A 12,961-nucleotide genomic window follows, 5' to 3' on the forward strand; every position below is an offset into this window, starting at 1 on the left:
ACATGTGCTCTGTAGAATGAAATATGTATCAGCACAAATATTATACCTTAGCATTGATTAGAAATTATTCTTTTACATGAATTAAATTGTTACAGTGATAAATATTTAAATTCATCTTAAACCTAAAGGAAAACTATACTGATCTGAGTCAAAATTAAAGTCATCACTGAATCCACAAGAAAGATTTGCATAATATCCCATCCTTTGTAGATAAATTTTACGTTCCACTGGCCACAGTAATTTTTGTCTCTATTCCACAATTCACACACGCAATGCTGTCATATATTCAGTCTTCAGTTTTCTGAATCTGACTTATCACAAATGTAGGTCACTTTCTTTAGAACTTTAAAATAAATCCCGATTTCGTTTTTCTCAACAGGAACTTTATCAAAATCCCAACTCAGTGTGTCAAAAACTAACAGAATGTTTTTCCACGACTTTTCATAACTTCCAAAGTTAAAATATTCAAATATACATTTCACCTGCTTATTATATTTTTCTATTATTTTTCTCAACATGGGATGGATGTGGTGTAAATTAGGGAACCGTGAATACGTGATCAAATGATGTAAAACCCGAAGGGCTTTTCAGAAGATTTGATCACATACCAACCAAGTTCATATACCGGTGAACGTTTTTACATTGTTGTTTATTAGTTATATTCACATTTAAAAATAGCAGATCGTTCAGAATTATTAAAATTACAGCTTTCTATGATTATATTAATCCAAACGTCAAACGATAAGCGCGTGCAATAATCAATTTGACGAACGAAAAAGTTCACACAGAATTGAAAGTTTACTCTATTCTATAGGTTTATGTAAGAATTTTTTTTGCAAATGTAATAAATATATGAAATTAGAGTCATGCATATCAGGGTATTTTGCTCGTATTTAGTTGAATGAATTGAAATTCAAATTTTATACCTTACCTTATAATAATTCTTATAATAATGCATAATTTTTTTCTCTTAATAGTTTATGTCAGTAATTTCCGGAACAGCGTTCGAGTTTGAATATATATGTATTTTTTCTATGTAAACTGTAAACCAACTTTTAGTCGCGACGACTTCATTTCGCGATTTTAGAGATAAACTTGGGCGCGACTTCTATTTTTTGCAATTGCGCTTTATCCACACTTATTTTGATAAACTCCAATACGACAAAGACGAGTTTGCGGCGAGAAATATTCGCGGCGAAGAAGAATTCGTGGTTTTCGCGAATATTTTCAGATTTCAGGCTTGTTGAATGGAATCTTTGCTGTTTTCATTCAAGAAATGAATCATTTTATTATAAAATATTTTTTTCATAGTATTTTGATTACGTTCAGAATATAAACTGAGAAGACATAAAGGCATGAACACAGTTAACGGCATGAACACAGATAATGGCATGAACACAGACAACGGCATGAACACAGAGCTACTGTAAACACCCATTTAATGTCATTCTTTTGTGCAAATTTGAGGTTACAGGGAATTAACGAAAATACTTGAAAATATAAATATTTTGAAATGAATTCATTATTTGAAAAAAGACAATATTTTTTGCGCTTGCGTTATCAATAAGTTTAAAGAATAGAAAAGCTTTTGTCTACGATATGAAAAAAGAAACGAATTACCAGTATATTAAAACTTTTCGGTGCACTGTGTATTTTTATTTGTTTACTTATAAAAACAAACTTCAGTGAATGTTTTTAAACCAATTTAATAGAAAACGTCATTTAATGCAACCATCAACATTAACAAAACCTTTATATCACTTGCCATTTTCATCAAGGTCACAGTGGATCTGTTTTGTACAAGAACGAAAACAATAACATTATCAATAGAATGCTTCAGAACATGCAGGGGAATTTTGAATATAGGTAGTATGGTAAATTAAACATACACACGGTTAAACATTTTGAATTTTGAAAATAAGTAGTACTGTAAATTAACCATACAAACAGGCTTAAACATTAAAATAAAACACTTTGATATTTCTAAAAATAAATGTGCATATATACTAAATATATACTCGGAAATAAAAGTTTACGGCGTAAAATTTCCTCTACACACCTTTTAATTACAATATTATGTACACGATTTTATACTATAATTCTAATATCGAGACTCATAACTCAGAGAGGCTTGTTAAGGCTTCTTTAAAAAAAGGAAAATTTATAACAAACACAAACAAAATCCTTTTCTCTAAATAATTCTTTTCCGTTTACAAAGATTGAACACTATATTACGATTCAAACAAGTAAAATTCACATCGATTCAATGCAAACGAGAGTTTTTTCATCTGTATTTGAGTTCAATGTATACAAGTACAATATATTTCAAAAATAGCCAACTTTACATCTCAAAATATGGACCTTAATTTATTTTTAAAATTTAGTACATGTACAAGAATGCTTTTAGAAATCAAACAAGGGTTTCAGAATATATAATTTTCTTCCTTCTTGCGATATATATTGGTCATTAATATTGTGTGGAAAAGTAACATATTGAATTGACTTCATAACAATTTGACAATTCTATTCTCTTCCGCATGAAGATTATTTTTATCGTGCAAATAACTGAATGTTTACGCAGAAACTTGCTTAAAGGGTTTGGGAGAAAATCTGGCCTAAGGGTTCTAAAAATACGAATTAAATCAGTCGAAATGTTGCATTTTTGTACATATTAAAAGTACAAAAATCTACAATCTTGTGAGACAGATTCTACTGCGCTGATCCATGATAGTTTGTACGTAGATTTCATTTTTGTTGAATAACTTGAATAAGAAATACAATCATGGGTGTTTTGTTTTTTTTGCGGGCACAATATATCCACTGTTTATAATACACTTTAATTTAGGATCTCACAATTATAATGATAGTGAAATATATGTTAAAACATATGTAGACAAAATTATATCTGCAGATGAAGTTAAACTATGATCCGGCTCAGTGGGATTCATTGTTGTCGGGTAAATTGGGGCTCTAACAGGTAATTGGGTGGTATCTTCTGTGTCAACGCACAACGGTAATCCTGTAAAAATGAAGATTGTTTCAATCACAAACACATATATACATTAAAAGCGATGTTTTAATAAATGTTACTTGTATGCTCCAACCTCTTCTCTCCTGGGAGGCGTCAGTCTCCTGACATTTGTAAGCGTACCGACGATTCCTACTGAACGTAACACATTCCATTCTTGTCGAGTCACACCTTGTCAGGCCATTTGTTGATGAGATTCTATCACATATTCTCGTTACCTGATTTTTTATGAATAAAGAACAAGCACACTTTTAGGCTAAACGTAATAAACTCTTAATGAAGATAATGGATTGATATCCTTATATTTTTAAGTAGAGGACCAAAAAAGAAGAATAAATTCTAACATTTTCTATTTTTTCCTCACAGAACATCCCCTTGTAGTTCAGTGGACACCGACATTTAATATTAGGAGCCACTTCGTTACCATTACAAATTAGGTTACCTCCATTGATACAAGGTCCATTTCTATTCATGCTATACTTCAAGCAATCAGGACCTTAAAAACAAGATATACATGTAGATTATTTTGTCAATGAATATCATAAAACTGTCCATTGTTCTTGCCATGTGTTTTTCATCCTTTAAACAGAGGTTTTTTTTGAATTTTTTTGAATTTCCGAAACTTGCATTGGAACACATTATTTGTTACAAAAAGTGACTTCATCAGACATTTACGTCTAACCTTATAGGTAGAGAACACACTAAACAATTTTCACATAAATGTATAGAGTAGCTATTCCTTGTTTAAAATATTGTATTATTCATAAATTTGAACTTTGCTTTTTATGTACTAGATATTTTTATTTGCTTGCCTACATTTTAATTTTGTGACATCATCTGATTTCTCTCCTTGAGGACAAGATGAGAAATTGTGGTACTTGGCCTCATACACGTTGTAGAAAGAACAGACACATTCCGCTCTTACATACACATCTGACGTTCCACATCTCAGCATCCCATGTCCTGAAACAAAGTAGAACTTAGTAACTAAGTGTTTCCGCAATTTATATCTTTCATATATTTGATACAGTTATGTATATAAAAAGCTTTGTTCTAATACGCCAGATATATTTTTGAAATACGTATCCACTTTTGTAGATCAATCTCAATTATACTTTTCCCATTAATATATTAGACTGTTATATTATGTCAATAACTGATAATCCTAAGTAAAAACTTCAAGCCCGATTTTATATCTTAAATAATTTTGCAAAAATGAACTTTTTAATGTAAATAATCTATTAGCAATACATCATATATTGCTTTATATACTCCAGTATTACACTTTATAGTTACCTGACCCATAAACTTGACACTGTGTTTTGATGTTGGAGGTCAAAAACGATGGAGGATCTGTAAGGAAAACATTATAAACTTACATTAATCAATTTCCTATCTGTCACTATCTTAATACAAACGTACAAGCTGTTTTGTGTGTACACAGACATGTATTCAGAGTTTTTCTTTGAATAATTTTACATTTTGGTAAAATATTAATGCAACACAACTCAGAGAAAGTCGGAGTTGTTACGTTCCACTTACTAAATGGTACGGTTAAACCCTGTTTGTCTTGGATGATCACACATTGTAAAGGTCCGTCTAGAATCAATAAAAAAAATATATATCATAAAATCAGTATTGTTTTAATATTTACTTTATGGCCGTATAATTCTTCACCTATCTAGCACCTTTTTAAAGTCTACAATCGGTGAACTGTGCTTGATGGATAAAAATATAATTTCTAAAGGCTTATTTGGAATATTGTACGCAAAATGCTTAAGACTGTGCGTACATTTATTCATACTATCTTTTTTGGGTATTCGATAAAATATAAGTATTTATTTTCTCATTATCCTAATCCTTCTGTACCAGTATAGATTAAGAACAAGGAGTAAAACGAAAAAGTTCTGGATTATGCCTTTTCCTTTGATGTAATGACCCTTCTCAAGTCGTTAATGTTACAGACCGTAGACAGAAGTATTGATAAGAGGGGTCGAAAATTAAATGAGCTTAATCAGGGCTGTAAAGAAAACATCGTAACATTTACAGGGTGGTAAAAGCTTTTCATCGAACATACCTAATTAAACTGTGTATACTCTGTGAGAAAAAAATTAGGATACACGATTTGATAGAAAATAAAGTGGACGCAGAAAATAAGTGGATGAGCGTGCAGCACGGATACTTGATAGACAGATTCGGGTGCATAGAAAACGGCCTCTATCAGATCACCCCTGCGAATCCTATTGTCATTGAAATTTAGACCACGTTGTCTTTTTATTTTTTACTCTTTCAGTTTCGCAGTAAAAAAAAACTTGCCTCTTGTTTATAGTCTATTTCATAGAATCTAGGTACTTGTAGTCAAAAATAAAATCTAGACTTTTATTGATTTAAAACTTTACCTCTAATAATTGTTGGATAAAATGAGTTCTAGAAATAAATGTTGCAAAAGAAATATAGGTTTTTTCTGCTCTTGCAACAGTTAACATGCTTAGTAGCTCGGGTCGCAGCGATGACAAGCGAGTGCATTCTCCACTACGCTACTTGGACACCTGTGAAAGGATTTTCTTTTAAATTGGCTCGGTATACTAAGTTTAAAAAAAAATCATACATCCATTCATTTTTTAAAAAGCATGGTATTGCACACCAACAGCATCTAACATAATTTGATTGAGCAACCCATTCTTTATTTTTTCAACCACGTGTAGAGTAGTTTAAAACAACGATAACACTGTTCTGAATATCATTATATCATATTATAGCATATAGAATATCATATTAAATAAATTAAAGAAGGATATGATATGAAAAACGACCAGTACTTACGTATTTTGAAAATATTATCCGAACACTTATACTTCCGCTCGAAATTTCACAGGAACTGAACAAACCTTGGGAAAGTCTCGTGAACTTTAATTCGAGCACCTCTGGATTTGTTACATTTTTAGCAAAGATAAAGAAAACAATCCGAACACATACGCAGAGGTGAGACGTGACAAGTAAGTTTAACGAGAATAATAATGTGAATGTGTCATCAAAAACAATCTGGCTTAGTTTGAAACGTTATGGTTACAGAATAGTTGTATGTAAAAAGAAAATACGGTTCCGAGTGACAGATCATGTGAAATGAAAAAAATGAACAAGTGCGTTGACCAGTGTGCAAGAAAAAAAATTTGGACTGTTGAAAATGACTGGAAAGAAGTAATTTACTCCGATGAAAGTCAAATTGTCATTGGAAATGACTGTAGGGTTTACATATGGAGAAAGAGTTACGAATCCTGGCTGCCAGACTGTATATCCCCTGGAACTACTAAGAAAATAAGTGTCATGATCTGGGGATGCATTACGTATCATGTCGTTGGTACGTTTGATAGAGTGAATGGCAACATAAACTCCGAGAAATACATAGATATTTTAGATAATAACATGTGGCCTGTGGTAGCAAGACATTTCCCCGACAATACATGTACAATTTATTAATGTATGATAATGCACCTGTTCATCGGCATCATCTTTTCACAACTTATAAAATTAACAACAACATCCCAACGCTGGGGTGGCCCGCACAGTCCCCCAATGCAAACCCCATAGAAAATGTTTGTTAGTAATTAAAAGAAAGTCATGTTCACATTAAATCAGTTGATGAACTATATGAGAAAATGTTGGACATTTGAACTTCATATACCGTGGATTATGTAAAAAAAAAAAACCCAACTTGTATGCATCAGTTCCGACATGAGTGCATCGAGTTCAACGGGCCCGCGGGTACATCACAAAATATTATGGTAACGCCTTGTTTTCTTCCTATTATTGATCTTTGAAAAATTATTACATAGTTTTCTGCAGTTTTATGCACATTTCAATTTATTTGTGCAATCCAAATATAACAAAAAATACGTTTTATTACCGGCAGGTGTTTTTGATAAACAAAACGGCAACATGTTCATCGTGCGAATACTTTTGTCCACCGTCTGTATATATAAAGTGAGAAATCACATACTTAATTACTGTATTGATAAATTAATCGTTGTTTAACTCCTTTAATGCTGCCTACCCGATTGTTGCATTGCCAACGAAGAAATCCAAAGGACAACGACAGCAAAGACGAGTGTTTTCATATTTTTCAAGATACCATCGCTGAAATTAAAATGACAATAAAAATAATTCTTACATTTTTTAGCTTCTTTTAATTTTAAGTTTAATGTTTTATTATTGAATAGGTTAAAAAATGTTATGTCTCCTAAATTTATGAAATAGTTGGGAATAGGTTGATTTTTCTGAACACATAAAAGTATGACTTGAAAAAAAAAATTTACAAATTGTTACATAGCTTGACTTATACAAAGTTAAGAAATTTTAGAATGTATGCAAAAAATATGAAAAAATTAAATGATTAAAACATTAAAAATTATTTTTATAGAGAAACACATTTTTACCTATAGTCACTTCAATTAACATGTAATGAATAATCAATTAATATTTGTCGAAACTTATGAATGGTTGTTTAACCTTTTAAGGTGCATATCTCTATATGTCGCTAGAACCTTTGAATTGCTGAGGCGAAATAACTTTTAATGAACATCCTACAAAATGAAATAATTTTGTTGGGATAAAATGTCATTATGATTTGAAAAAAAAAATTAATTTAATATAGCAGTAGAGAATCAAATCGATTTATTGTACTTTTTAAGTTGAATATTTTTGTTTTTTAATTTTTTTAATTTAAACCACCGAAGTATAAGAATGAGTCTTTGCTACGGTACCGAAATTATTCTTTTGAGCATTGTACTGTAATCTTCAGAAAATCGTTTTAACCCCCCCCCCCCAGAAAAAAACATAATAAACCCCTTGAAATCGCTCTACATACAAATTGACCTTGACCTGCTGCTCACATCTCGATCACCACGTCACTTGAGATTGATTGGGGTGGGGGGGGGGGGTTATGCCAGAATGCATGTTCAATGGTTGTTGTTCGTATTTGGCGGTCGTATGTAACTTTCGATAGCTAAGCTACCTTACATAATTCCTATTATCGAACTTCGAAAGTGAAAGAAAAAGCGCTGTGGTTCTTGGTAAGAGAAAGTGGGGAATACTTAACTGCTGTACTTATTTTCTGTAAAAGTGGGGAATACCAAACTGCTTTGGATGCGGGGAATTCTTAATTTTCTGATAAACTGCTTCGCGCATTGATTACATTTCAGCCAACGTACTTTCTAATTTTCAAACACAATTGGTTGTCGATAGTAATGATTGCTAAGTTATCATAATGTCATAATGAGTTTTTTGATTTCAAAAGTAAACAAGATTACCTTTCTTTAATGGTAAACGCTTCAAATCTTCCTATATAGCGATCGAATTGCCTAAATGGAGAACAGTAGGACTAATCAACGACTATAAGTAGATTACAAACGACTTGAGTTCAACTTAAACGGATATATCTCTCAAAAAGTATTCAATTAACCAGCATTATCAGATCAACTGCTCCAAGCCACGTCTTTAAAAGTAGCATTTTATTTCATATTTTCATTATCTTGAATGAAAAAGAAAGTTATCAATGACTACAAAACTGTTCATAAGACAAAATCGTCTGATAGACGAATATTATGAATTTCAATTACCTAACCTTTCTGAACAGTCATATATTCACTACTAAAGTCATCTTCACAGAAGTCTGTGGGGGCATAACTGATGAAGTAACTAGATGTATATCTTTATTCTTGGCTATATATTTTTGTTCAACTCGGTGCACTATAGATAAACCTGATCTAATTCCTGATGTCTAGTTATTTGCATTTTTTTAAATATACATAAAAACGAAAGTTAGGCTATTACTGATATTGTACGTTTCTTCACCAAATAAAACAACCTACCTGATTGAAAGTATATCAGTTCACTCGCCAAATATAATGAAACAAAAAGAAAAACAAGAAGATATACGCAATTTATATAAGGAATGGAAAAATATAGGTCACGTTCAAATGATATGTACTTTGCTTTATAAAAAATCTTCTGCATTGCAAGACATTTAAACAAGAGGAGAGAACTCGAAATAGGTTTTGTCCCGGAGAGGCTGCATTGAACGTTAAACGTTACAACATTTAGATAAACAAGTTTTAAAAAAAGCTGACCCTCTCTCTCTCTCTCTCTCTCTCTCTCTCTCTCTCTCTCTCTCTGCTGTATAGTTTAATATAACTTAATCTTGCATTCTTTGTTGCCGTTTACATAGTTTGTGCAATTAAAAATACTAAACATATAGTTAGCATACGTATAAATAATGAAACTTGAAATGATATATTATTAAAGAATAATTGTTGCGTTCACAATTCATAAGCGGTACGCATACTCCTATATTATGTGACCATAATACTTTTATTATATATAATGTACATTATTGAAGAGTGGAGAGATTTCATTCAAAAAAGTGGGATTTACGAGCAATATATAGAAATAAAAAAGTAAACAAAAAACAAAACGTTCAAAACGTTTAAATATAGTCACCTCGCCTTACCTACCCTCTCTGTGCTCGCTGGTCACGAATGGAGAACACGAATGGAAGACACATACCATTGCAATGACATGGCACCAAGAGGGGAGAGAAAATTGACCAAGCAACACTAACATGGAGGAGAAGCACAGGGGTGGAGCGGTCTGTTGCAACCACTAATGAAATAAAACCACTATTGAAATAATTTATTTCAATAGCGGTTGGGAATGTATTTCATTTGAAAAATCACCTTGCAAGCACTATTGAAATGAAACCACTATTAAAATAAATTATTTCAATAGTGGTTGGGGACGTATTTCATTAAACGAATCACTTTGCAACCACTATTGAAATCCAACTACTATTGAAGTAATGATTTTAATAGAAGTTAGGGATGTATTTCATTATAAGAACTACTTTACAGACACCATTAAAGTTCAACTACTATTAAATTTATTTTTTCAATCATAGATGGGGATGAATTACTTTATAAATATAACTTTGTAATCACTATTGTAACTCATTTGGAAAGAAAGAAGTTGTATATCATATTTGCAAACTATTTGAAATGCAAAAAATATAACAAATAATTTCAAATACACAATTATGTTACAATTTTCACTGCTGTGTAGAAATAAATAACCAATTCTCGCAAATTAACATGCATATACAATTATTTTTATCTAACAAACAATTTCAAGTACACAATTAAGGTACTAAAGACTTGCATATTTTACGGTAATAATAATCAAGACTTTGAAATAAATGTACTTATTCTAAGATTTTTACTGTTGTGCAGAAATAACCAATCCTCGCAGATTAACATATCGAATTGTTTTCATATTTTTTCTTTACCTTATCATGTTTTATGAAAATTATAAATTATTTGTACTAGAAGACAACCTTTAAATTGTCAGAACTCTATTCAAAACCCCTGCATATTAAAAAATAATTTATAGCTTATATATCATTATAGATATATGTTATAATGAATATCACTATTGAGATAAATAATTTCAATAGTGGTTGGGGATGTACTTCATTATGACCAATATTGAATGAAATAAATTATTTCAATAGTGGTTAAGGATGCGGTTCATTACAACCATTATTGAAATAAAATATTTCAATTGTGGTAGGGATGCATGTCATTTTAATGTCTATTATTCCGACTGTGCATAACACTTTCGGTTCCAGATGACAGATGGTGTGGGAAAAATGACCATATAGAGGTAAATCAAAGAACATCATAATCAAAAAGGAATTCATCATCTCATAAGACATACTTCTTATCTTAATAAACTCCCCTATAGCATAAAGGAAAGTGTTACAAACAGACATAATAATAGAAATAAAACTTAAATGCATCATTAACCACTATTGAAATACCTTATTTCAATAGTGGTTGAAATGAAAGGTATCCCTAACCACTATTGAAATACTTTATTTCAGTAGTGGTTGAAATGAAACGCATCCTTAACCAATATTAAAATAATATATAACATTTCAATGGTGGTCATGATGAAGTACACCCTAAACACTATTGAAATAATTTATCTCAAAAGTGATATTTATGATAATATCTATCAATAAATAATTATTCAATATACAAGGGATTTGAAAAGAAGTTCTGGCAATTTACAAGATGTTCACTATTGTGCAAATAATATACAATATTCATATGTCTGTAGAAAGAGAAATGTAAAGAAAAAAATATAAATTTTCAAAGTTATATTTATAAAGAAATTCATTCTAAGCTATGATTGAAAAAAATAATTTTAATAGTAGTTGTACTTCAACAGTGTCTGTAAATTGATTTTCAAAATGATATACATCCCGGAACACTATTTAAATTATTTATTTCAATGGTGGTTGTATTTCAATAGTCGTTGCAAAGTGATTTTCTAATGTTATGCATTCCCAACTACTATTGAAATAATTTAATTCAATAGTGGTTTTATTTCAATTGTGGTTGCAACAGCGGTCTCATCCCGGGTGAAATTGTTGGAATAAGTAATTAAAACAGTTAGAAATGGAGGCAGGTGGAAGCGATTTAATAGGACCTTATGAAACAGCTAAACTAGAGAATAGGTGAGGTGACTGTATTTAGTTGTTTTATTTCTATTAGACACTGTGAATAAATAGCATTTGTGGTGGCTTAATTTTGTGGCATTTGTGGGTAGCCACCCCCCACGAATTTACATTAAAATAAAGACTAGGTACAGTATAAGTTATATTTTCCTGTTTAAAGTGATTTTTAAAAATATAACAAAAAATGAAGTGTTTCATTTATTTACTTAAGAATACCAATAAATTAAGATTTTTTAAATAGTTTCCTGATTAGACTTTAACACTGGTATTTGTGACGTCATAAACAGTGCATTTTCCCGTATGTTTTATTAAAAATAAGCAAATGACACCAATTTTTCAATGATTTTTTTAAATAGAAAATAATGTCCGCAGCTGTTGCCCACGATGAAAATTTCATTATAACTTTATCATATGATATCACATAAAATGTATAAATTTCGTTTTGGGCGACGGCTGCGGACACATTTTCCTCTTCAATAAATTATGAGGAAATGTGCTGTTTTTGACTGCATCTTAGAAATATGACAAAATGTTGAAGTCATTATTCTTTTTGAAATGCGATAAAAATGTATATCTTGGTACTTAATGTACACATGTATTCAAGATATTGTATACATGTTTTCAAAAGATTTACAACAACGTTTAAATTTTAGGGCAAATATTAAAGTAAACTGTACCTCCTTCTTTAAAAATCCAAGAATAAGCAAAAAATCTACAATCCATGAAAATTGTCCCCAACAAAATTAAATGATTCCAGAGTATATAATTTTACTTGATTTGCCATGTTGGCAAACTTGTATATTATATAACCTTCATTCAAATACAATGGATATTCTCAACGAGTGAAGGGATTCTGAGTCTTTACATTAAAATAAATGAAACATACGGGCTGTTATACACCTCTTCTACCTCTATTTGTCTTTGGCTATTGCCATTGCTTTGCTCATCAATTCCACCCAAGCTGAGACCGCTCCTGACCAGTACTTCTCCTCCATGTTGATTTTGGTTGGCCCAATTTCTCTTTCCTTCTGGTTGTCATTTCATTGCATTGGTACATGTCCTGGTTTATTAAATTCATTTCCATTCCAGTTGATTCACATAACTAATCAGGGCGAAATAATCCAGACTAAACAAAACCAGACACTCGCTCTCTAGTTTTAAAAGGATTACTACCTGTATCCATGTACAAAGTTAATGACTACCACTCCTAATCAGTCAAAGGGTAAAAACAAACAATTATCACTTCTTATATTACAAAAAATAATCTAAAATAGCTGGAAGGATGGGATGGTTCAAAAAGAAAGAAACGTTTTATAAACAAATAGCACAAACGTCATTACATTATCAGAGGTTTGGTATAT

The 12,961-nt window shown here is 31.0% G+C and overlaps 1 protein-coding gene across 5 annotated transcripts; it reads right to left on the bottom strand.

Annotated features, from left to right (window-relative positions):
* Nucleotides 1-1,690: 1,690 nt before the first annotated feature.
* On the bottom strand, nt 1,691-9,730 carry LOC117692581 (uncharacterized). Of its 5 annotated transcripts, none has more exons than XM_066078146.1 (10): nt 8,896-9,730; nt 8,335-8,385; nt 7,535-7,608; nt 7,080-7,162; nt 4,571-4,627; nt 4,325-4,381; nt 3,845-3,991; nt 3,373-3,524; nt 3,105-3,246; nt 1,691-3,019 (listed from the first exon to the last, which is right to left on the bottom strand). In XM_066078146.1, exons 3-10 carry the CDS (start codon nt 7,546-7,548, stop codon nt 2,856-2,858), a joined length of 816 nt encoding a protein of 271 aa, XP_065934218.1. In that variant the 5' UTR covers nt 7,549-7,608; nt 8,335-8,385; nt 8,896-9,730; the 3' UTR covers nt 1,691-2,855. The 5 variants fall into 5 exon arrangements, with proteins under 5 accessions (XP_065934218.1, XP_065934219.1, XP_065934220.1 ...); XM_066078147.1 differs by lacking the exon at nt 8,896-9,730 and adding an exon at nt 8,644-8,860; XM_066078148.1 differs by lacking the exon at nt 7,535-7,608 and having other exon boundaries at nt 8,896-9,720.
* Between the last annotated feature and the right edge of the window lie 3,231 nt (nt 9,731-12,961).

The sequence above is a fragment of the Magallana gigas genome, chromosome 3, assembly GCF_963853765.1.
Source record: "Magallana gigas chromosome 3, xbMagGiga1.1, whole genome shotgun sequence".
Lineage (NCBI taxonomy): Eukaryota > Metazoa > Mollusca > Bivalvia > Ostreida > Ostreidae > Magallana > Magallana gigas.

What these genes read in the sequence shown, in the direction of transcription:
- LOC117692581 (XM_066078146.1), bottom strand. An exon ending in TGATGTCACAAAATTAAAAT is followed by an intron (nt 3,525 to 3,844) that starts GTAGGCAAGCAA and finishes CTTGTTTTTAAG; the next exon opens with GTCCTGATTGCTTGAAGTAT. An exon ending in GTGAGGAAAAAATAGAAAAT is followed by an intron (nt 3,247 to 3,372) that starts GTTAGAATTTAT and finishes ATAAAAAATCAG; the next exon opens with GTAACGAGAATATGTGATAG.